Here is a 26361-nt window from a genome sequence, read left to right as displayed (position 1 = left end):
ATTTCAGTATATGTTTAAGACTTTGTGTAATGTGTTTTCTCAAAAGAGAACTGCGTGAGCCTCATTCTAAGCTAGGCCCTGCGTGAGGTCTAAGCAAAATTTGCAAACTTGACACTTTTTAGGTCGAGCCTAGCATAGCGCGCATGCGCTGCTCTATGGGGAGGCTTCTTGTAAGCACTCCAAACTTCCCAGAGACTTCTCCGTGTGGGTATGGCAACTCCCACACATTTCATTGGCCTTTGCGTCTGGCTTTCAATAATGAAAGCACGCAGTTGTCCAAAGACGGGTGCATGTCCTGCCTTTTCTCTAAACGTTCACTCCCATGGCGTTTGGGTCTCGGGAGAGAGCAGCAGTGCGCAAGGTGGCAGCTGCACTACTCCCTTGTTGTTGTTGATCATGTTACTAATTAACACAGCGCGGTCGCTTTCACTTTCGCGGCTGCGCTTGTTATTATTCCAATGTATCCTCTTTTTTTACCGAGCACCGCTCTTGTTTCATGGAAACTCTCCATTCCTGCAGGCATAACCAGCATCTCGCATTTCAGGCTCCCGTTTTGAATGTATACAGACATTCACAAGGTTTTTTTGTTCCTGTGAAAATGCAGCGTATTTGGTGCGCAACATTATGTGTGAACTAAATACTGCTAATAACGGCTTTATTGTAAACAAGTCCTTGCAGTGCTTGAGTAGTCTAGTGGATCATTCTTGACTGTGTCCCACTGTTCTGTCCAGAGAGGGACCAGCGTCGGCGCACGTACCTCCCATTCTGCTTTCCAGTACAAGCTGTGGAGAGCTCTTATTTTCCTTTCAAGTGTGACCGGGTGCAAGATTCTTTCCATCAGGACAATCAAATTCCATTTTATTCAAGTGCTGTCCTGGCTGGAAGCAACTGGAACTCGAGCGGAGCCCAGCTGGAACCTCAAAACTGGCTGCTCAGGCAGCAGCAGCCCCACAGAGTGATCCAAGTTAAAGCCAGTGGAGCGTTACTTCATGCATAGTTCAGACGTATTGTTCTTTGAATGGAAATGTAGTCATTAAATAGAATAAGATATGTCAAGGCTTTACTTTATATATATGAGTTGAATTCGAACAGTCCATAGTGATACGAAAAATTAGATCTGAATCGGGCTGGGCTTCGTTTCATCCCCCTCTGAGGGATAAATTGAATATTTGTATTACTATGCGTTGGACCAAACCAACGCAATTTTATAATATGGATGTGAATTATAGTCAGACAGAAAGTAGCAATTAAAAAATAATAAGATCGGAGTCAGGCAGGACTTTGTCATCCACCTGTGTTCGATATTTCAAATCTTTCTGTTCCTATGAGTTGGACTGGACCATGTTCGATAGTGTGCGATATTAGAATAAGTTGGGCATTGTTTCGATGTGAGCAGGCCAGGAGCATGTGGGTGAAAGTGGTGGTGTCCACAATGCAGTAATACAGAGATGCGCATCCTTGACTAGCTGTGTTCCTTACCTTTTCATTGCCCCTAAGTCCAACGGTCTCCGCTAGGTATCCGAGCATTGAATTGTTTGTGGCAGTTTTTAAATTGATCAGTGGCATCCACTCTTACTGTATCGAGAGTAATGTGGGACTGTGTCATCACGTATTTATGCCATCATGTCATCACACTGAAAATAGTTTAGACTACGGGTACCATTTGCAATGCAAAAGGTCTCGCATTTACGCGAGTTTAAGCTATTGGCATTGCAATTGAGAGTGCCTTTTATTTATGTTTTAAAAAACAAAAATAAAAGGCATTGTATTGCAAGATAACTGCAAGCTTGTTTGAATTGCTTGTAAACAATAAAGAAAAATGTCTTAAACATGCTTTCAAAGTAAACAAGCAATGGCATAGCTAATAGGTCTCGCTTGTGGGACCTTATAAGTATTTAGTTATGCAGCACAATATCCTTGGTGCAACAATTTCAACTGTTGCATGGCTAAACACTTGTAAGGTCCTAAAGGCGAGACCTATTGGGGGTTGCGAATGCTTGTGCAGCAGGATTGCCTTTACTAGCAAGTTTAGGTTATATGTCCTTTTTGCTGATTTTCTATGTTTTTTCATGGTTATTGCCATCCATAGAAGAGCTTTTCTGCAAGATAATTGCGTCAGGTCTGTTTAAGGACTTAGGCCCTGTTATTCCCAAACATGTGGCTCTATTCTGCCTGCGAAAGGAGGGCCATTTGGTATTGCACAACTTTTTTTGGTTGGTTGTGTTTTGTGATCATACATGTGGCCAACAGAACGTGCTTCTGATTTGATGCTACAGCATGTGTCTAAAATATGGAGGGCATGTAAAGAATTGTGAGGGATTGTTACTCAGATGAAATATTTAGCCCAATATCACTAGTTGTCTGCAGGTCACTTGAACCATGATTCTGAGAACAGAGAGTGTTTATTGCTTCTTCTGAATTCTGTTTGGTATTTGATACATATTGTCTTAGGAAAAGTGTAGAAAGTTAATTTTATAAGTTTGCATGTGTTTTTCTACGACCATAAAGTATTACCTATATCTCTGACACTCATTATCTACCTACCTCTTCCTCAGTCCATAGTTATGTATCTTTTCTTCTGACTACCTGGAGAAGTGTGGCTCAGGGGTTAGAGGCGGCAGACCCGGAAGCTGAGATCGGCCCTGGACCAGGGTTCAATTCCCCGCCTGGGCGGGTTTTGGGCTCAAAAATTCCACGGACTCGATAATTCTCGCTCCGGTGCCTTCTCGACTCACGGGTTCACACTCTGCGACTCTGGGCAATAGCTTGCTTAATCTCCACAACGGCCCCTCGCGGCAGGATGCCTGGCTTTCACCTTGTGGATACCCTGCCGGGGTTATCTCACAGGGGAATACCAGGACGGGTTCCCTAAGCAAGCACCGGGAAACCCTTTGTGGGTAGCTGTGCGCTATATAAGCTCAAATACATTTACATTACATTTTACCTGATCTTTCCGTCTTTACCTTATGTCTCTCCCCATCACACCTATCACTATCTGATTTCTAGTTCTACATCACCTCTTTCGTTATACTGTCTCTTTACCTCTTTGTTCACCTCCTCTTTTTCCCCCAGCCCTCCAGTTGGTACTGCCCAGCAGAACTGCGGATCACTTCCTAACTAGAGTAGTGCACACAAGGAAAGACGGGAGGTAGGATAAGGCAGCAAAAGGTACTTACGTTCAGGGGAAAGTGCGAAATGTGTGAGGGAGCTAGATTTAATTTCTTTTGAGTGTTTTACTAAATGGTTTTATGACTGATTTGCAACATGTATTTCTTTACAGTTTGTCATTAGAGGCTCTATTCTCCAAGGCAGAGGTTCAGAGCTGTTTTTCCTCTTACTTTTGTTATCACACTATTCCCACATGGTCCAGTCTTACCCAGTCCCCTTGATTGTGTACTAAATTTCTGATGTATGTGATGATCACAGTCAAGGACATAGCTAGTTGGAAAAAAGTGTATCGAACTACATTGTTCAGGGCGTTAAGACTGCAAGTAAGTATTCCATTTTAATACCTGCAGTGCTCCTAGTCTTTACAATGTTACTGGCTCTATAAGCTTTAAAAGGCTTAATTTACCAAACATTTCTCTACAAATGAGAACTCTGAGAGTAACCAAATGGTGTTTCATGAAAGTGCACTACTGGCTAATGTGTGGGCCACTTTTTCTGGCAGTGCCCGGGCCAAATTGGGATCCCAATTCGACCCTGAGTCCAGGGGTCACAAATGCAGCGCCAGAGGTCGCAATGAGCAAGCCGGGGGTCGCAGCCATGACGTCCATGACCTTGCCTTTTTTTAATGTTAAAAATATGCTTGTTGTTGGGTAGACAGTAATCCATGGGACCATTGGCAACACTCACAAACTTTTTTTTTAAAGTGATCATTTCTTTCTAAAAACGGTCTTGTAACCTTTAAGACACACGGCATGCATTTTAAAAAGTTACTTTATTGAAAGGTAATCACAGATAATGAAGGCCTGTGGACCCCAGCAGGCCACCATCTGTTTGGTGGCCTCCAAGTGGAGTGAGTCGCAATTTGTGACCTACCTCATGAATAAAATAAGGTAGGTCAGATTGTGACCCACTCCGAATCTGAGTTTTCGGAACCGACCTATTTGTATATTGATCAGTTCAGAAAACGATTTACTAGTCGCAAAAATACTGGTAATAAATTGAGACCAGTATTTTCTGAGCAGTAAATAATACATCTGGCCCATAGTCTGGTGGGCTAGGCCACACATGCAATCCCCTCACTGTGTACAGTTCCGTGAGAGGTATCAGAGCAACAAAAGTGACTGGAGAAAACATTTGGATCTGATTTCAACCACTGCCTAGGCCTCTATACCCTTGGCATTTTATAACTGCATTACTTGTAACCTTGCTATACACAAAACATTAGATCCAATTGAGATAAAAACAGAATGGAGACCGTTTATCCCAAGGGAAACAACGTTAGGCTGCCTTAAAACACCTGCATTTAAAGAGGACTGTTTGTGGATGACCCATAGTTTCACCTTAAGCATGAGGCTGAGTCTGCCAATCACCACACACTTTCTCATTGCCTTACACTGTTCCACAATTTTGATGCGGAATAACTGGTACTGCCTCAACTATGATAAAACTGAAGCCCTGTACCTGGGTCCTGTCCATGGTACCCCCTTCCCTTTATCTTGGCCCGGGGAACTGTTCTGTCTTCCAAATCCTGTGGAGAAAGTTTGTAATGTGGGTGCACTCTTTGATATTGAGCTATCATTGGCCCTATACAGCGCTCAGCTTTTTGGATACTTTGCACTATACAAATACCACATACATACATCCATATCATTTGTGGCCCAATTAAGAGGAGTCTAAAAATATTTCACCTACTTTGTCTCCTTAATAAAAGTGTTCTTGACATTGGTCCACTGCTGTCAGAAAATATTGCTAATCCTTGATGTGTCTGGATTACTGTAACTACCTATAAGCATTCCAATCTAATGCTTCCTTCTCAAAACTCAGGATAGTTCAATATCATGCAGCCCACTTAGTGCTAAACTTGAAACAACATTAGCAGATCTCCTGCCTTGATATCTATCCATTGATTTACTGTAAAATTAAGAGTGAACTTCTAAGCATACCATTAGGTACACAACGCCATCCAAATCATGGGTCAGTTCCATAAGATCTGTACTCAGATGTATTCTGTAACTTAAAGAGTGAGGCTCCTTCATGCATCTTGAAGGGTGATTCTGATTGCCCAGATTGTTACAGCGGTCCAAATGGTGACTACATTTATATGGGGTATGGCCAAACCTCTAGGTTATGCAGTGGCAAAACAGGACAGGAAGGAGGGTAGAGGAGGTGGTATAGCCCTAATCTGTCAAGATCACCCTAAATTGCATTTTGAGGCCTCTACGCTGCTTCTGGCAGAGGTGTCACGTTTTTCTTTTAAACTAAATGATTGTTCTACGTTCTAAGGTCTTCTTGTATACCGGCCCCCTGGACCTAGGACTGATTTTTCACAAGCCCTCCTCAACATCTTAGAAACATGCTTGGATTTAGACTCGTTCACCATTCTGGGAGATTTTAACTGCCATCTTGAGGTAAGGAGTAATCAAGACACAGCAAGACTCTTGGATAATTAAGCAGGCTATGGTCTTACCCAAATAGTGTCGGAGCCTGGGCATTCGGCGGGCCACACTTTAGATGGGATTTTTACAAATGACCCAGAAATAACTATGACTAAGACTGTACCTTTACCCTGGACAGATCACAGGGCCATATATTTTGAGGTAACGAAAATTAAGCCTAGTCGCTCGACTGTTATTCATGCTGCTAAGGAGAGGGTCCGGAAATGGAATAAGATACAGGGGGGGCGAGTTGGAAAACGCTCTGGACTCTACTTCCCTCACCTTGGTTGGGGACAATGACATAGCAGCTGACCAGTTTGATAACTGGATCCGGGAAGCTGTAAATGGCATTGTTCCAGAAACAAACAAAACAGTCAAACGAGTCTCAGCAACTGCACCCTGGTATGGCCTTGACCTTAAACGCATGAAGATGAGTTGCAGAAGAAGTGAACGGACTTGGAGGAATGAATGTAGCTCTAAGCATAAGTCCGCCTACAATGCAAACCTGGAAAAATACAAGATACCCATCATTGAAGCAAAGTGGGCGTACTTTACTGTTAAAATCGGGGAGGCTTCTAGTTCTTCTAAGGAACTATTAAAAACCTTCCATACATTAGCCAAACCACCGCATACTGCTCAGTTCAGACCAGATCAAGCTTTTTGCAATGAAATGACTAACTTATTCCAGAGCAAAATACAATAGATTTACAATCATCTTTTAAACTCAGCCACTGCTAGTTTGAGTAGCTATACTCCTACCATGAAAGTCTGGGCAGGACATTGTAGGCTTTCATGTTTAGGGCATTTACCCTGGCGGAGACCCACAAACCTATTCTATTAACAAAATCAGGTTCCCCGAGTGATCCCTGCCCCCTGCAATTTTCCACTTAGCACCCAAGACCATCAGTATACATCTTACCCCTCTTCTGAACCAGGTCTTAAAAAGCGGCCAATATCCCTGTGCTTGGAAAAAAGCCTGTATCAGGTCAATTCTCAAAAACCCTGCCCTTCATCCTACAGAGACCAAAAATTATCTGCCAATTTCTAGGTTACCAATGACTGCAAAAATCCTGGAAGAAAATTATTTGGCCCTCATTGTCCTTTTGTGCGGCCAGGCTGTGGAACAAGATGCCGGCTTCACCTAGACTCTAACCTAACCTTTTGATGCTTAGGAAGGAGCTGAAAACTTGGTTATTTTCTACGATCTAATATCTCATTCACGGCCTTCTGTTCCATGTACCACAATCAGCACCAAGACGCCACGGCATTCAAGCACTTAATATATAACAATTCAAATCAAACCAAACCCCATCTGGTACAATTTTGCTTATTCAACTTGCGATATTCTGCTGGTGGAACCTGTTCTGTGTGAGAGAATTTGGGCAAGATGGTCATATGGGCTTTGCCTGAAATATAAACCAAGGGGAGTATCGATCTGTCGTCTGCAATTGGCATTAGTCCACGTTTACATGTTTGACATACAGCCCTGTCAGTGCTTTTCTACGTGTTTCTTATTTTCAGCCTACGATTGGTGTATATACTACTCCCCAAAAATTTGGTTAATTTAAAATTAATTAATTAAAGATTTGGGGGTTAGGAGATCGGATATTTAACAGTTCCATAATGAGGTTTGGTGTTACAGCCTGTACGATGCTTGAGTAAATGTTTTTATTTTCTTAATAAAGTGTTTAAAACCAGTGTTCCTCAGTGTTTAGTGCACCTTGTACAGGACCGCATATCTTTCACAATCCAATGTCTGTACCTTGTGGACTTCTGAATATTATTAGAAATATAATGCCATATCATTATTTTACTTGCTTAGTAGGAAGAGATTTAGATACAAATTGTGTGGTATTTTAAAGGTATACATTAAACAATAATTTACACTCGAGTTTAGACACTACCAGTCCCCATTTTTCTGCACTTGATGCACAATAGGGTCACAGAAATATTTGCCTCTTAAATTAGGAGTAGAACCATCATGAAGATGTTCTGTTCTGCCATACAACCTTGCAGGACCACCTAGAAGGATCTGGTGGTGGGAGCACACCAATGGGAATTAGCATCCAGGTCAAGAGAATCCCCAGGATTCCTGCCATGCTGCAGTCAAAGATTATGCTTTCTGATGGAAACGAATATGCCTTTACAACGTCCGTTATACATGGTAATGGCACCTGCGTTGCAATGAATGCATTGTACTCGTAATACCCGGAAACGGCCATGTTGTAATGGTTGTTTCCCCTTTCTGATTGACCCATGACAGGTACTTTAATTTAGTGGTCCTTTCTCTGATCAGTTCTAACCTCTTCAGTGAAAAGTAATTGTTCCCTATCTAATGAAAGGCCATTTTCTGATGGTAATTGGTACACAGAGTCATAAAGTGGCCTAGATTTGATGCCTCCACAGTAAATAATAACTCATTACACTGTGGTTCCTAGGTCCCAAGGTGGAACCTATAATGTATCTAGGAACGAGACAAACACATTTGCAAAGAGGGACTGAGCTTTGCAGTAGGTAGCAATGTTTCTACCTGGCTGCATAGAGAAATTCCCTATTGATATTGCCAAATTTCCAATATTATCAATACTCGAATGGGTTGAAAGTGCACCTAGAGAGAAGTGTCATCTGAGAGCAGACTGTGTCTTAGTAGTAGCACACTAGGTCAAAAGGCAGGATGAGGATTAAGGTGCCATTGGTGAAAGAGGTGAAGAACTCTCTGGGGCCCGATAATTTAAAAAAAGCTGGTGTTGTACTGAAGGCTTAGTTAGTTCTACCACAAATTTAGCAAATAATTCTTCTAGGGGGATTGTACCCTTTGGGGATGCACTGTGTTCCAAAAATTATAAGGTAACATTTGAAAGCATCAGGAAGGAGCTCCGTCTTTTGCAGTCATTGAGAAGGGTTGATGTTAAGCAGTGCCAAAGGCAGCTTTAATGCAGGGAGTCAATGCAAGAAAAGCATAGCAGAATTTCTCTAGGAGCCCTAGAGCGGGTTACCACATTCGCCAGAAGGAGTGAATAAACCTTTTCAGCCAATAGAAAAATGGCTCTATTTAGTCATGGGAACCACACAAAATCTGCAGACAATATATATTTTTATTGTTTAAAAGCAGACCTGCAACATAGGGGCTTATTACAACATTGTTCAGAAACTCTTCTGACTGAATCGGTTTCAGAATCATTTTCGACCGAATCGGGTTCTGTGAGTCCAACCTACTGATTACGATGGTTCCCAACCTCCTTCAGTCGGACTCAAATTGACTTCAGTGGGAGCCTGTGTCCTGAATGAGAACACAGGCACCCATTAAAAAAGGGTGGTTGGGGAAAACCTTGCATCCTCTGGAGGGCACACAATGGTGTCTGCCACACTGTGCATGGTTTTACAGTGGGGTCCCATAGGTACCCCCAAGGCCCCAAACGTAAACCTCCTTGTGAAGGGGGGCCTGCTATGGGCCCCCAAAGTCATATTCTGACAGCCTTTTTGTGTCAGGCAGACCGAATCGGAACGGCTACACGAATCGGTCATCGTAACCGCTCGCTCGGAAACCGTGTCCATAGAGCTGTACGATTCAGCTCCGAAAGACTTGGGCTGTCCGAATTCCTTTTGAAACCGAATTGGACAGCCCGAACTGTTTCCGTGCATTGTAATTGGTCATTTGGAAATGTGTACAATTCTGTCAGAGACTTAGGTTCCGGATCAGATTCTGAGATTCTGAATCCCATTCAGAGCCTTTCCGACCGACATCGTAATCGGCCCCACCAAGCGCTTTTCTTTCTTTTCCGTTTAGTTTTTTTGGAGCCCAAACTCCACCCAAAGGTATTGGAGCGCTTTACATGTGCACCACTTAAATTACACAAGGACACATTTTTGAAGGCACAGTGATATTAATGGTTTGCACAAAACTAAAGGATGATAAACCAATGCTGAGAGTCAAACCTGGTTCCTTAGCTTCGAAATCAGGAGCTCTGGCCGGAATGTCACATCCTCTGCTCTCCGCATTTCTCTGGTAGGCTTCAGCATTGAAAGTGCAGAGCTAATATAATTTTTTAAAAGGCTTTGCACGAATATTGCGTCCCTTACGCAGAAAGTCACATCTGCAGTGGTCTCATGGTGGCTTGTTGTGCTTCAGCGGGTGTTGGTATGTAAGCGGGAGTTGATGGATGTCCTCCCGTACCGGCCATTAAATTTAAAAGACAGTGTTACCCAGGGCTCGAGATGAGGTAGACGAGGGTAGATGCCGTCTACACACTAGTTTCAGAGGGTGGATGCTGTCTACCCTGCTGCAAAGCTGGCTACTTTTAGCAGTCACATTCCTTTCCTATTTCTCCCAGAATTCACAGAAATATGCTAAACTCGCCTCAGTGTATTCTTCTGACACAGGATTGCTTTCAGCAAGCCTGTACGTTGTCTGCTTTTGTTCCAAACAGCAACGTGCTGGCAGGGAAGGGGCTTATCAGATTCCAGTGTAACCCATAACAAAAGCCAGGGTTAAGGGGCCATTAAGCCTCATTTTGGTGCAGTACCCTGGCTGGGAGCTATTGGAAGTCTCACACCTAGATGCAATGGAGGGGAACCAAAGGCTCACATATTATCTCTTAATAGGTACTTAAGAGGAGAAATGCTTTTAACTTTGTTCAGTCCCTGTATATAAGAGATATGCATACACTGTAAAAAATGTCAGATATGTTGGTCTCCCCAGTATTTACACAAATACCAAATTTGAATGGCACTATTTTGCTTTATTTGTTTTATAGTGCTTTAGCACTACTCATCCCAATGCAGGGTGTCGGGTGCTTTACATCACATGTACAGATTATATATTGACAATAAATCATGTTTGTGTACTTCAATATAAACGGTGTGTTACATGAGACAGTGAGGGTTACAAGGTGTGGGAGCCACATGTCCTTCATACTTCACTGTGCTATATTAGAAAGATTACAATTTATGAACTCCATGTAACAAAAGGATCTCTGTCTTAAAAGCAGTAACCCACTTTCCCATTTACACAACATACAAATATGTCATCTGTGTGTTACATAATATGCTTTGCAGGAGACAAATTAACCCTCTATGCTACTTTGATTCAAAACTAGAACTAGGCAAAACACAGATCTCTCCAGCACAGATATTATCCTCCAGAGTTAATTACCATTATGATTGAGATTTAGCTGGCACACAAAGATCTCAACAGCAGGAGGCTTAACCCCATAAGATAATTTAAAATAAAGATATTGTGACCAAAAAAACCGAACAGATTTACTTCCATGTTTCTCCTTGTTGCCAATTTCTTTGTGACATGGTTTAAAGAAACATAAATGTATAAGTTGGGGCACATTGTTTTGCGTCAGGTTTGCATCAATATTTTGGCACAACCCCAATGCAAAATCTAATCTGTTAAATATTGTAATGTGCTCAAAGGTACTCAGGATAGACCTGCTAAACATATGTGAAGTCTTAAGATCTGATGTCACTTCCTGTGATATCCTGTATATGTGGGCTAGTATTATCTATTGATTTAACGACATAGATTCAGTCTTTTCTTAAGGAAGAATAATTCAATTGAATGTTAGAAATACTTCATATGCCATAATTGTGTCAAGGACCAACTATCTTTCCGCTGACGGGCACAGCCAGCCTGTCATTTCTTTTCTGTTGTTGACTACGCTGACAGGCACAGCTGGGCTGTCAATTTTCCTGGTGTTTCAGAAGCGTCAGAGGTTGGCTCTATTTCCCTTGCCTCATTCCGTGGATGGGCACAGCCAGCCTGTCAGTTCCTTACGTGCTCTGCAATAAGTTAAAGACTATGTCCGGCTTACTCCACTTCATTTCGCTGAGCTGTTTTACAATTGCTCAGCAATGTTGCCTGTTTTCTCGCTGACGGGCACTGCAAGCTTGTCTAGATCTGCATGATTTTCCTTCATTTTTCCTTCACTTGTATCTCTGTAGGCAATATTGTCAGTTTTATTTTTATTTTCTGCAAATTTAGTTTTCCTTCTTTTCCTAAAAGTCTGGTGTAAACATTTCTCCAAGTCTTGTGTTTCGTATTTTCCTAAAAGTACTGTTGTGAACATGGCTGCTTTCAATATGTCATTACCACCCTCTTTTTTAATGATGTTGGTGAACCCAATATTCCATGAAAAAATGTATTTGAGTCCTACCTCATAGCCATAGGGCGGGGATACATTTTCTCACTTCAGGAAACAACACATACTCTCCCATAACTTAGGGATAGAAGGTCGGAAAATCTTCAATAACTTAAATAATCCTGAGCAACACATTGAGGAAGGGGAAGGTGATTTTAATGTGTACTTAGCGTCTATGAATAAGTTAGAGAAACATTTTGGACAGGCTATCAATTTTGAATTAGAAAGACATACATTCTTCTCAATAGTGCAAGGTAGGAATGAAAAAATCAGATCTTATATTGCTGTATCGAAAGGTTTGTCTAACACTTGTGAATTTGAAAATCTTACTGACTCTCTGATTAGGGACCAGTCAGTGAGATGCACTAACAATCCTAAAATACAAGAGAAATTATTAGCTAACCCTGATCTCAAACAAGCTGTGGAGTTAGCATTAAGTATAGAACATACGGCAGAGTGCATAAAAGAAATGAGAGTGAATACAGATTCTTCTAATGTGAATGCTATTTCCAAGCAAGAGAATAAAGATTTCCGAAAGCCAGACAAGGATAGCAAGTTCAAATTTCAAGGGTATGCAAGTACCAAGACTAAATGTTACAGGTGCGGTAACCTGGCGCACTTAGCTAATAGTCCTTCCTGTCTAGCCAATAGTGTTACTGCCACAAGTGTAGGCGGAAGGGACATTTGGCCAGAGCCTGCTGTGACATGCATGAGAAAACTGTATCCTCGATAGAGCCCATGACTCCTGTAGAAACTAAATTGATATTTCAATTTGAAAACAAGAATGAGAGTGTCAGTTTTCCTGAGTGTTGCATTACCTTAGACAATAAAAAGTCAGGTTCTTTGCTGATTCTTGTACCCCCTATACGTTGCTGGAAGGCAGAGTTTTTAAAGAAATGTTTCACAATAGACTAAGTGCTCTCCAAGCAGCAGATATTAAAACTGGGGTATACAATGACGATCCGGTTCCTTTGGTGGGGATGACCAGTATGCTGTTTAGTTACAAGGGTAGAAATACCGTGGGTAAGGTCTACATTACTGAGAAGGGCTCCAATCTTTTAGATTGGAAACATCAAAAGGAACTCTGCATCAAATTGGACCCCAACAGCCCTGACCAGGTACTCTTAGTCGATCATTCTGTATGTGGTCAAGACATATGTGATGAGTTCCCTGGTGTATTTACTGACACATTATGGCTACTCAAAGATTTCCAAAACCACATCAAACTCAAGGACAAGGCTAAAAGCTGCAGCACATAAAGTCCGGCCCATCCGACATCTCATGCAAGTTCCTCTTCAAAAAGAATGGAATTGGTTGCTGGATTTGGGTGTCATTGAACCCACTGAAAGCTCTCAATGGTTCTCAATGGTTGGCTCCCATTGTCATTACAACCAAATCAGCTCGCAAAGAGGCTAGGCTATGCATTGACCTCCGGGATTTAATCAGGAACATCTGGGTGGAGAGACACCCGCTTCCGAGGATCCACAACATTTTAACCCTAATCAAGGGCGCCAGTTATTTCTGCATTCTCGGTTTATCCTCGGCCTACCACCAAGTGGAATTTCACCCAGAGTCTTGTCACCTCACTTCATTCATCACGCTCCTAGGTGCATTTCAATATTTACGTATGCCCTTGGTTTGGCGTCAGCCGCTGCCGCCTTCCGAAGGATTATGCAGCGTATACTCAAGGATGTCCCTGGCACTTTGGCCTTCCGAGATGATATTCTCGTACACAGGAAAGACATGAGAGAACACAATGACATGCTTAAACAAGTCCTACACAAAGCAGGTCTTACACTCAAAAAAGAGAAATGCCAAATTGGTGTAAGCTCAGTGGAATATTTGGGACACACTATTTCCCAGGATGTCATCAGGCCTAAAATGAATTTGATGGATGTCATCTTAAATATTGTTGCTCCCACTAATGTTGAAGAGCTTAAGCCATTATTAGGCCTCTCAGAGTATTATTTCAAGTTCATACAAAACTATGCCAGTTTGCTGAAACCCTTACTGAACTTACTCGGAGCTAAAAACTCCTTTGTATGGGATTAAAACTGTCAGGCAGCTTTTCAGGCCATCAAGTCTCGCATTACCAATGCTCCTTTTTTAGGCTGGTTTGATCTCATGAAAACTACATTTTTGTCCAAGGATGCCAGTAACAGAGGACTAGGATCAAGCCTTACTCAAAGGGTTGGGGATAAGGAGCAATGGTTGCTTTTGCTTCAAGATCTTTAAAGGGGGCTGATCATCATTACTCTGTGGTAGAGAAATAAGCCCGAGCCTGTTTCTGGGCTATCAGACACTTCTGATTTTTTTGTGGGGCAACCCTTTCACTGTTTTGACTGATCACAAACCCCTCACATATGTTTCCACTACCAAAGGCTCTAACAGGACTACACACAGGATCTCCAGATGGATCTTAGGGCTAGAAAGTTACAATTATAGAGTGGATAATGTGCCAGACAAACAGAACGTAGTGGCAGATTTCCTTTTCAGAGCTCCCCTTGATTTGAGTACTGACACCCTGGAGGAGGAGGAAGGGGATATAGTTTTGGAAGTAACAGTTCTGGAAAAGAAGGATTGGGATGATTGTTGAAGGTACCATTTACAGAGGATAAAAAATCGTACCTCCTAAGGACATTAGGAGCAAGATTGTGGATTTGGCACATGTAGGACACTTAGGTCGCAGCCTTACCAAAAGCAAAGTAAAAGAATATTGGTGATCAGGCATGGATGCCATGGTGGAAGACTCTGTCAAAAGTAATAATGAATATGCAAAAAGTGACAAAACGCTTGCGGTCAGGAAAGCACCTTTGTCCCCTGTCAAAGTCCCAGATCTACCTTGTCCTAAACTTGCATTGGACATCATTAGCCCTCTCAATCTCAAACATTTTAATGAACGTTTTATCTTGGTCCTCATTGACTACCACACTCATTGGGTAGAACACCAAATAGACACCAAATCTCTCCTTCAGTTCTTAAAAGACACTTTCAATGAAGAAGGCATACCTGAAACACTGGTGACCGACAATGGGGTTCAATTAACCTCAGATCTTATGAAGGACTTCCTTGCTGATCTTCACCTTTGTCATCAAAAAATAGCTCTGTATTGCCCCCGAGCAAATGGGCTAGTGGAACGTATGAACAGAGTGATCAAGGAGTGTTTACAAAGAGTAGAAATGTCTAGCGTACCTGCCAAAAATGCTTTACAAAGAACACTATGGGCCTACCGCACTACACCCAACAGTGTCACTGATGTGCCACCTTTCATATCATTAAAAGGTAGGAAGCCTAAGACCAACCTCACTGCGGAGTGGTTATGCAAAGACACCACATGTCATGTAAACAGATACGAAATTGCTGAGAGAATCGACCGGCACCAGAACAATGACAAAACCAGATATGACAACACCAAATGTGTCGAAACGCAGGTGTTCCAACAAGGTGAATTGGTGCGAATCGACTTTCCCAAAGCAAGGAGTGAGATGTACACTCGGTTCGCTGTACCTCTCAAAGTAGTAAGTCTGGGAAGTAATGTAGTCCTGTTGGATAATGGGCAAACTTGTGGTATGGACAAAGTGATAACATGAAAGGACCCCCAGCTATTCCTAAGTCATTCCAGGACCATGCACTTGCAGCAGGGAAGGTCTACTGATTATCCACGTTGGTCATCGAGAAACAATGTTCAGCCTGCATGGCACGAAGACTATATTGTTGGTTAATGTCCAGGACATTTTTACTATTGTTTACTGCTGCATATTCTTTGTCGCAATTGAATTTACTGACATTTTATTCTTTATATGCTGTTTTCTTACCTTCTCCTCTACCCCATCTTCATCTTTCTGCCCATTGTTTTCCGCTTCCCTTTTTAGGGAGGTGTGTTGTAATCCATTTGGTTTGTTCCGGCCTCCGCTCTCCCTCCCCTCTCCAATCCTTAGGAATATTCTCTTGTCTGTTGAACAAAGAATCCACAGTTGACTTCATCTGACTGGACCGGTTGGTGGTGAAGGAGCTAATAAAGACACCTCTTCAATATTCAGTGTTTTGTTTTTATAATAATGTTCTTCCTTATCAAAGGAAACAGTACTTTAATGTGTTCCCCCATTTAAATGGCAATGCGCAATATCCCCAAAAAGTATTGACAAAGCTAATAGAGTTTGCAAAGGCGAAACCTGTTGGGTTTTCCAATGCCTGTTTTTATGAGGAAGTTGAATATGAAGGGGAAGAGATTTGCAATTCACACTTTACTCAAAGGCACTTGTCGCTTCTAATATGATACAAGGTCAGGCGTGCCTGTCATTGCTTTTCGGAGTCCTGCTACCGACATGCATGTCCATATAGGCTGGTGCATGCATTTTATGGATTCCATCCCGCCTAACTTATAGTTCTCACACAGTCGTACAGAGAGCATATACACTACGATCTCCCCCTTCACAACTCCGAGTCCCTCCAATAGCCCATGCTTGTTTGCAGTCTCCTGAAGCACTACTGCTCCCTTGTAAGTTACATGCATCTTCTATATCTCTAACATAACTTCCCTGTTGAGATGACCACCGGGTCACAACAGATCAGGGAATACGAGCACAGCTAGAGCAGAGCTTGTGTGACCAAGCAGACTGCTCCAAGCCTGTGTAACCAGAACGCTAAAAAACTTCTTACTGTAAAGGATGCATCCCAAGTTTTAATCCTTGATAAAGCCCCAGCCTATCAGGATACAGTAGGTGAAACAAATATTGGCTGCTATAACTTAAGGAGACTATTATAACTAATGGTGAAAATAAGAATTGGTCTGCTTGTAAACAAGAAATGTTTTGTTCAATAGCTATCAAACTGTGATATCAAAAGGAACAAGTAAATTAGAAAATACTTGCACATTATGCAAACAAGAAATATTTTGGAAAATGTTATCACTATGAAACGTTTTTGAAATTTGCTATAACAATAAATCTTTTGGAAAACTCTATGAAAAGAATTTGTATGTAAAATAATTATCCAAATCTATTTCTGATGTTTTGTCTTTTACTTCTTACTTTGGGCTTTGGCAGGAATTACGGGTGTGGCGGTCCCACCACTACAAGCCCGCCTCCACCCCTGGGGATCATGGATCCCGCGGCGTCGGTGCAGCGGTATGATACCCTAAGATGCTTTGGTGCCTCTGCAGCACCTCCGAGCATATTAAGAGTTTCCTCACTACCACAGTTTTCCTGGCGGTGAGCCCACCATGAAAACTGTGGCAGCAAGGAGACCCGCACATGTTCTGCCCCCCTGTATGCCTGCACCCTCTGTTCCTGCATGGCATGGACTTCATAGTCCATGCCGTGCAGGAATGGGGCTTTGGTGTTCCCATTACGGTACCTTTCTAAGGCCCACCAACTGGGACCGCCAAAACACCGCCCCCCCCCCCAAACAAGAAGACAACTCCTATTTTGGTGGGCAGCCAGAGTGGAGTATGGCGGTATGGGAGCGAAAACTCATAATCAGGCCCTACGTATCAATGTTCTAGTTATGGACTTGTCTCTCCTACTGTGCTTCCATGATTTCTTGAGGCAATCCTGCTGCAATCCTCTGCACGGCCTGACCCCTTGCACTTATCCAGTGCATCTTTGAAGTGCTTTGCAACAACTGCTCTGCTCCCATATTGTTTCTCTACAACATAGGCTCGTAGCCAGGAACAAGGAATGGAGGAACAGAATTCTGTGGTTCTGGCAAAAAGGACAGATACACTACATGTTACTGGTTAAAGGACCTTGCAGAAGATTATCAACAAACAATAGCATTAAGAACAGGCAGTCCTGTTCTTTCCCAAAACGTCTTGGGAACCAATTCACTTTCACTGCAAGAGTTTTCCAATATAAAATGGTAGCCAAGTACTTTTAGAACACAAGTGTGTTTTGCAGTGTAAACAACACCCTTTCTTTTTTCCCTTTACTGGCATAATGCAGCTCAGAGCTAGACGCACATTAAAAGGAAAAGAGAAGTTTGGGAAAATACATTGAGTCGTGATGATTGACGGTGGATGGTAGCTGAGTCAACTCCATTACACAAGCAATTATATTGACATTGGAATGCTTCTGTCTCCTAGACCAGTACCCGGTTATTTTGATGTGATCCTGTGTCTTTTTGCTCTTGGGTTGACCGTAAGGATCTTTCTATTTTTCTTTAGTTTATCTTATTTTTCTACTTACTGTTCCTCCAGCTTGGAGGTTTCTGGCCCTCGGCTCTCTCTAGTGTTTTAAGAGCCCGCCTGCTGTATCTGGGGTGCTCCTGTTGCTTGATTAAAATCAGTGAACTGTTGCTTGATTAAAATCAGTGAATTTCATCACCACATTGTGGCCACCCCTCTCCAGCAGCTCTAGAGAACTCAAATGTTGCTCGTTTTCTCTTGATAATTAGGGTGTAGTGGAAGCAGCTTGGTGGATAATGTTATTGATGGTTATCCATTATAATTTATTTATCTCTGAGCAGTCTGTTTTAACGTTTTCTGCATTTATCAGCAATGGTGTGACCCTTTCAAATGCTTTGGAGATTTCGAGCTGCTTTTTTGTTAAGTCCTTTTAATACTTTTGTTCATTTTAGATTCTTAGGGAATGTAAGCAATATATACAGAGTGTCTGCATATGTGGGAGAACCTTCTTATGTTGCACCGGGACATTCACAGTGTGTCTTATTCTTATCTACTCAACAGCCCACACATCATCTTCCTGTCTCAGAGTTTATTATCTGGAAGAGGGAATATGTGTGGCACACGTGTGTGCCATGAAATTGCGCATGCCTGGTTTGGGTTGGCTATTGGTGCTCGTGATTGGACTGAAGAATGGCTCAGTGAAGGTTTTGCCACACATTTGGAAGATGCATTTTGGGTGAAAGTGCAAAAGGTAAGAAAGAGTTAACAACGTCTTTGTACCTAAATGTCTGAGAATATGCTCTTGTATCTGACACTTGCCAAAATAATACTCCTGAACAGCACCACCTTATGGACAGTCTTTGAAATGTCTTCTGAACCTCGTAGTAGGACAATGAAGGAACATGGAAGTAATAATGTTACATATTTTTCATACAGCATGAGTTTGATAGTTACTTGGCACACTTCATACTTTTCCTTGCAGATGCTTGTTTCTGTGTTGTGGGTTTACCAATCTAGGGTCATCCATGGGCCTCTCCATGGAAAGGCAACGTCTGCTATGAAAAGAATGGTGTTCTGTTGTGTTTTCGCCGCAGTTGCGTTGTGAAAGGTGTGATAAGTCACTGTGACCTGGTGGACAAATGTGTGATGCAGAGTTGTTTTTAGTGCTGTCTCTTCAGGATGTATCTCATGAGCCATGTCAGTTCCATTGGCTTTGGATCTTAGTTGGTTCAACTGTACTATGCTAGTACTTTAAAGAAACATTATTTCTAGTGTAATTGTTATTGCGATTTACATTGCATTACACATGGAAATTAATGGATTATTTACTTAACATCCATATATTAGCTTAAACTAATTTAGTCCCGTTAAATATTTTTCCACCCAGAAGGCCATGCGTCATCCGCAAGTTCATGTTCACCTTAGGTTCGGATTTGTCCTGTCTTTGGCCACAGGCAAGATCCAGCATCTTCCTTATCTACCTGAGCTTTTAAAGGCTTTGATCATGAAACTCTAGCTTTTAAGCCCTGGCCCATGGCAATGGTAAAAGCCAGGCTCTGGGAGTATTTCACCAGGTTGTGGCACAGGAGCAAAGGGATTTTGTTTTTCATGATGGACATAAGAAGGGAAGATAACCCACCCCCCTGTCTGTCACTGATGTTTGTCCTTGGCCTGCCTGCTTCTTGAAAGTGGATGCTTAGTCATGTAAGGGTATCAGGCAGAAAAAAGAAAGGAAAAATTCGGAGGAAATGTTTATTCATGATTGTTCTTTATTATTTGTTCATAGTTTAACATGCTTGCTCAAGTCATAGGGAATATATAGACTCATAGATGAATAACCGCGTAAGATGGAGATTTTTTCACTTAGGGGTTTTGAGTCTTGCTAAATAGATGGCCCGACCAGCCAACTTTGAAACTGAGGAACCAGGTTCGAGTTTTGGCGTTGGCTGAATACCCGGTGATTCCTCATCTTTGGGAACAACACCTCGCCATGGAACAACGTATGGTGGCCCGCAGAACTCAGCCCACCGCCCGCCCGACCTCACCCGGAACCTCTGCATCATCCTAGACAGCAAGCAAACTATGAAGAAACAAGTCAACGCAGTCTCATCCACCTGCTTACACACCCTTCACATGCTCCACAAATCTTCATGGGGCTCCCAGTCAACACCAGAAAGACAGTCACGCATGCCCTCATCACCAGCAGACTGGGCTACGGAAACACACTCTTGCCCTGCAGTAACCCAAGTGCTGAATCACTCGCTAGAAGCGGCAGAATTTCCATCCAGCTGGAAGAACGCCACAGTCACCCCCCTTCTAAAAAAAGCAGGCCTAGATATCAACAACCCGGCCAACTATAGACCCATTTCCCAACTTCCCTACTTGTCGAAAGTCCTAGAGAAACTGGTCAACAGGCAACTGGTCAGTTTTCTCGAAACGAATAACCTACTGGACATCACACAAACAGGTTTTAGGGCCAATAACAGCACGGAAACAACTCTCCTGGCCGTGCTTGACAACATCAGAATGCATGTGGACCAGGGGAAAACAGTTGCCCTAATCCTGTTGGACCTCTCGGCGGCATTCAACACCGTCCCACACAATCTGCTCCTGGAGACCTTAGCATCTAGGGGCATTAGGGACAGAGCACTGGGATGGCTGTGGTCTTTCCTATCGGAAAGATCACAATCGGTGCACCTGGGCAAGTTCTCATCCCCTCGCCGGATCATTAAATACGGGGTCCCGCAGGGGGCCTCGCTAAGCCCTACTCCGTTCAACATTTTCGTGTCTTCCCTGGCTGGAATTTGCAGAAAATGGGGTGTTGAAATCTGTTCCTATGCTGATGACACTCAACTCACTGTAATCTTGGACGAGAAGAATAACCCCAAGGACAGGCTTCTAAACTGTCTCTCTGATTTGGCTGAATGGATGCACAAGCACTACCTTAAGCTAAATGCAGACAAATCAGAGATACTGCTGTTCGGAGGCCACACTCAACTGTGGAACGACACCTGGTGGCCTGAAGCCCTGGGTATCCCTCCTGCCCCGACACCAACAGCAAGGAATCTTGGAATAACAATTGACACCTCCCTCTCCATGAAAACTCATGTAGCCGCTATATGCGGTAAAGGCTTTGCAACTCTGAAAATGCTTAAAAGAGTCTTTCCATGGATTCCAATAGAGTGCAGAAGGATCCTAGTTCAGTCTCTCTTGATGAGTAGGCTGGACTATGGAAACTCCCTGTTCGTAGGCATGGCAGAGTACCTATTCACCAAACTCCAAATGGTGCAGAACGCAGCAGCCAAGGCTATCTGCATGAAAAGAAAATTCGACTCGGCCACAAATTGTCTGCGTGATCTACACTGGTTGCCAATGAAGCAAAGAGCAACTTTTAAAATGTTGTGTATCACTCATAGAGCACTGCACAAGACAGGCCCTCTCATCCTTAGAAACAAGATTCAGTTCTACACTCCCACCAGAAACCTCCGCTCACAAATCTCGGCGCAACCCAGCATCCCCCGGGTAAAGAGAGCCAGGATGGGTGAACAAGCCTTTTCCCACGTCGCTGCAAGGAAGTGGAACGAACTGCCTGTGGCCCTCCGACTCACAGAATGCCACCTGGCATTTAGGAAACAACTAAAAACCTTCCTTTTCCCCCACTCCGACTAAACCACTCAACTATGCCCACTGCACCCGCACTTTAGCAATCTCAGCGCCGTGATATCCCTTTGGGATGATTGTTAGCGCTCTACAAGAAACCTAAATAAATAAAAATAAATATGTAGGAATCACTTCACACCTCCAGAAGAGACTCCAGACAATACAAAACTCTGCAGCAAGACTCAACCACTCCAGAAGGACCAATATCACATCCCACCTTAAGAAACTACACTGGCTCCTGATCCAAAAGAGATGCCAATTCAAGATGTTGACCCATGCTTACAAGGTCCTGCACAACGAAGGACCAGCATTTATCAATAAACGCTTGACCTTTCACCGACCAACCAGTCACCGTCGATCTGCTTCCCTCTCCCTCGCAGACACCCCACGGATCCGGCGAAACACCAGCCCTGAAACAACCTTTCCCTGTGCCTCAGGACCGCACCACCGATCCAGCAATTCAGGAAAGAGCTCAAGACCTGGATGTTTGAATGAAAAAACCACCACGCAGCAGGCAACATCTTCAACATCTCCAGTGCCTTTAGACCTTCATGAGTGATTTGCCACACTTTATAAATGGTTGATTGATTGAGTGGGCAAATTACTTACTATCGCCGTGCCTTAAAAAAAGAAATGAACGTGAACTCATTTAATGTAATTGGTGCTCCGGTAAAATGCTCCAATACCTTCAGGTCGTGTTTTCGCTATATAAAACAGCAAAAAAATGTAACATCTAGACAACAATTTTATGTTATGTATGCCCCCGCCCCAATTCAATTGCCAGTGCCTTCAGCAGTTAAACAGAAGCAGAGGAGTAACGGGGAGCTATTCAGAACATGGCCTCTTCATGTGCTGCCCAAATGCAGCAATAAAATAGCTGGTCTCCTGCCAGCTGTTTCCACCATTTGAATTTACCACAAATGCCCTTGTATCCTGCCACCCACCATCACCACCCTGTCTTCCATCACTCCTGCCCGGTAAAAATCTAAAACAACATATCTGGCCTCTTGTCACCCTAATCCACCATACTTTGTATTTACTATCCCCCCCACATAAAAGAAACACAACCTGGTGTCTTGTCTCCTGCCCACACCAAACGGTCTTCAACTCGCCCTCACCCAAATAATAAATGAAACAGGCATTGGGAAAGCCAGTAGGTCTGGTGTTGACTGCACACATTTTATCTTTGTCAATACTTGTTTTACTTTGTCATAGTTTTTGCAAAACTTTATTTTTGGCGAAATTGCTAAGCCCTCATCAATTTGAGCAAAACATTGGCTAAAAGCAAAAATAGTACTTTGGTGTCAAAAAGCACAAATTACCATAACAGCCTCTGGTACTGAATGAAACTACCTTGTGTGTGGACGTGCACCATGTGAAAGAACAGAATGCTGTGAATCACAGTGAAGTTAGCTAATGGCTGAAGTGGGCTGACACACTGATACACGATGTATGCTTCAGCATAGAAGAAGAAAAATGTGATTGACACCATAACCGACCAACGGATGACATCATTTAGTAAAATCAAAAGGTCTTGGCTAACTTCAGATCTAAATAGCTGGCCTCCTGGCCCAACCCGTCCCCTCTCTGCTTTCTCTCCCCCAAACTGCTGGTCAGCTCATTATGTTCTTCCTGTTCAGCATTACATTTTCTTTCGAAATTCTTAGACTAAGCTGTATTGAGGATTTACAGGATGTATGCATTTTTACTCACAGTCTCTTCCTTGGAACCAAAGCAAACTTTTTCTGAAATTCTGAACTTATTTTTTTATCTATTCCTGTTATAGTCGCTAATAAAGCCACAACCAATTTCAGTCAATCTGTGCACATTATGCATGTTATTATTTCAAAGTTTAGACTTTGAGATTTTAAAGCACTTCTAAGAAGTTCAGACACTTTAAGTCTTCTAATAGCAGATTAATGCTCTATCGGAAGGTTTGCTTCTTCTACAAAAGTCTGGTGCTTCATAAGGGAATAGTAAATTAACAAATCAAACTATAGCTTAAAGGTAATTGTGAGTTACACCTTCAGAAACAGAGGTAGGTATGTTGAGTACAAATATAACAAACAAATTAATTATGTCTCTATAATTCTTCAACAAGTCTATGTAAGAATTGTCTTCATATTATTCATTCTAACTATTTCTAGGTTCCAACCTACGATATTTAGTATCATCCGAAAATATTGAACTATTACCTGAGTGGGGAATCCACAACCTAATTTTACCGAAACCATAAAAGCCGAAATACCAAGACAGTCCTTTATATGAGATTACTGGTGCTCCCAATAAAAGACTTTAATCCAATCTGGGCAGGACCCGAAGATAACAGAGACCGCAGGCTGTGTAATTACAAACATGAATCATGGTTACACTTGTTATGGAGTTGTCCTGCCGTAGACTTTCAAAGAAGACTCCTACTCAGTCCTGTCTTTCTGGCCACAGGGGCGAGTACTTGCCAGGATGCATCCTTAATCGGTTTCAGGACTATGGCTCCCTAGGCGCTGGCGAGATGCGCAGAAGTCGGCAAAACACTCAGACATCTGCTTTCCCAATTAGTATCAGCAGCACTCAGTTGCAAACAAGACCAGAACCTAATAACAAAATATGCGATCCAAACTGGAATGGCCACGAAATTGCCGGTGTTACAGTTTGGGGCAGCCAATCAACTTCAGACTAGCACAACAGAAACAGCCATCACCATTGCACACTGGTCAATTGCGAACTGCAGTTTTAATACTTTCAGTTGCTTTTGTTCGCTTTTCTGTTGGGGCATCCAATTGAGGTAAAGCACCTCAGCTTGAATGCGAGATTACCACGTCAAGCTTACTTTAGAACTGCATTGACTGCTTTCATAACAGCATTGTGAGCTTAGTAGTTGTTTTATCTGATCCTGCATATTGTAATGGTCTTAACTTTCTTTCACCTTTTTACTATACTTGCAGATTGCATTTTAATCATTTTAGCTACTCATTGGATTTTAGCCAATAGTAAGGCTTTTAGTAACTATCGCAACTTTACATTGGCTAGTTGCGCACTACTCTTTGAATATTTGATCCTTTTAATCGGTATTTGCTACGTGTAATGGTTTTTATTAACTAAACAATAACGTTTTCTGAACTATGAACCATTTGAGTAATGTTTGGGGAATACCCATCAGAAGACCCAACACACCAATAAGTGCAGCTGAAATGAGAACTGCAAAAAAGAATTGGAAAACATGCAAATTCTTTTTTTGTCATTTTCTCCAGCACTTTAGTAGTCTTTCAAATTAAAATTAATCCTCAAAGCAAAGTTGCAAAAATAAAAAAGAGCCAGATCTTCTAAAAAAATTCGAACCTATCAAAAGCATTCTAAAGAGGAACACATTTAGCCTTTCAAAACCTCAGAGCAATAGAATAGTTCTTCATCAGGAAACCTATTTAGCATTGATGATTTCATAGTTCCTTTGTTATTTAACTTTAAAAATTGAAGACTTTTTAAGTAAATGTCTTATTCATCTAGCTCGATCTTCATCAAATATGTCCATTCTGGAGCAATGTACTGTTTGTTTGTAACTCTCTCTTTTGTTATTCTCCTTCTTGTACCACCTGTTAAAACTTCTCATATGATAATTCTCTACTGGTCAGCTCTGATTATTTGTCAGCACTTATTGCTTGAACTGATTTTGCACCATGTTGCCCAGATCTGTTTTGCACCGCTCTCCTTCTCTCTGTCACATTTGCAGGCAGAATCAAGTTTCCATCTTCTTAATTTCTATGATCTGCTAGAGTTTAATCAATTTCAATGGCTTGGTTTGCTGGAGTTTCGTTTGATTGATTTTCATTTGCTCGAGCTTTATTTGACCCCTTTCTGATCCACATATTAAAATTGAGTTTCACTTTGTCAGTTAATAGCTTGTCTCGCCGTTTCTTCATCAGCAGTGCACACTCTCCTGGTGTAAAATGTGTGAATTCAAAACAGCAAACCTCCACACTTCACAGACGTATTCTACACTAGTATCACCTGAAAAAGACCCCTTTCACCTTGACTCAAGGCAGGATTTTCTTACATGCTTTTTGATGAGGACCCAAGTATGTACCTGCAGAAGGGGTATCAATTGGCACTAGGTGGAACTTCTGATGAATGCTTAATTCAGCAATTCATTTTCCCATATCTGTCTCAATTGAAGTTGGCATTACAGAACTAGGGACCAACTACCTCAATAATAGTTTGACGACTGTTAGTGCATCACACCTTCTTGTTGGATATGGCTCAGTCCCTTTGAAAACAGACCAATATTCACTAGAATATATTTTAGGCCATTACCTGATGGCATTTCTACAAAATCAACCTGTGACCTTGTGAGGGGGCCTGCTGTGTTTCCTACATGGCTCATTGTTATGCAAGGTTTTTCCCCACATTGTTTGGATGGCATGCTATACATCTCTGATACAAATCCAATGTAATATTTATGAAATGAGGATCAAACCAATAATTGTTTAAAAGCTTCACCATCCTATCATTTCACGCATGTACAGGTGCATGCGTCAATCTTGCCATCTACAGTAGCAGTGAATCTGGGAAGACAAACCTCCTATCAGTGAAACTGCACAAATCGTTTTGGTCTAATTTGCAATCTGCCTTTTCCCATTTTTTCTTCTCTTCTTCTGACATCTCATTGTGTATATCTCTTAACTCTCAAGAGTTGGCAGTGATACACAAGTAAAGGCATTTGCAATTTCCATTTTTTTCCATTGGCAAGATACTCGTAGCAGCACAATGTTTAGCAACCTTGTCAGCTAAGTTATTTTTTTAATAATCGGTTTATTAAGAGCTTGCAGTTACAATA

General features: G+C 42.2%; 1 protein-coding gene across 1 annotated transcript in view; it reads left to right on the top strand.

Annotated features, from left to right (window-relative positions):
• AOPEP (aminopeptidase O (putative)) overlaps positions 1–26361 on the top strand; it is a 1575581-nt gene that overhangs the window by 680569 nt on the left and 868651 nt on the right. Inside the window, exon 6 of the mRNA XM_086961188.1 lies at positions 18435–18624. Coding sequence (XP_086817314.1) covers positions 18435–18624 — 190 coding nt within the window. The remainder of the gene's footprint in view (positions 1–18434; positions 18625–26361) is intronic.

The sequence above is a fragment of the Lissotriton vulgaris genome, chromosome 3_1 (genome assembly GCF_964263255.1).
Source record: "Lissotriton vulgaris chromosome 3_1, aLisVul1.2, whole genome shotgun sequence".
Classification (NCBI taxonomy): domain Eukaryota; kingdom Metazoa; phylum Chordata; class Amphibia; order Caudata; family Salamandridae; genus Lissotriton; species Lissotriton vulgaris.
Note: the sequence above shows the minus strand (reverse complement) of the source record. Positions and strands in the feature narration are given on the sequence as shown.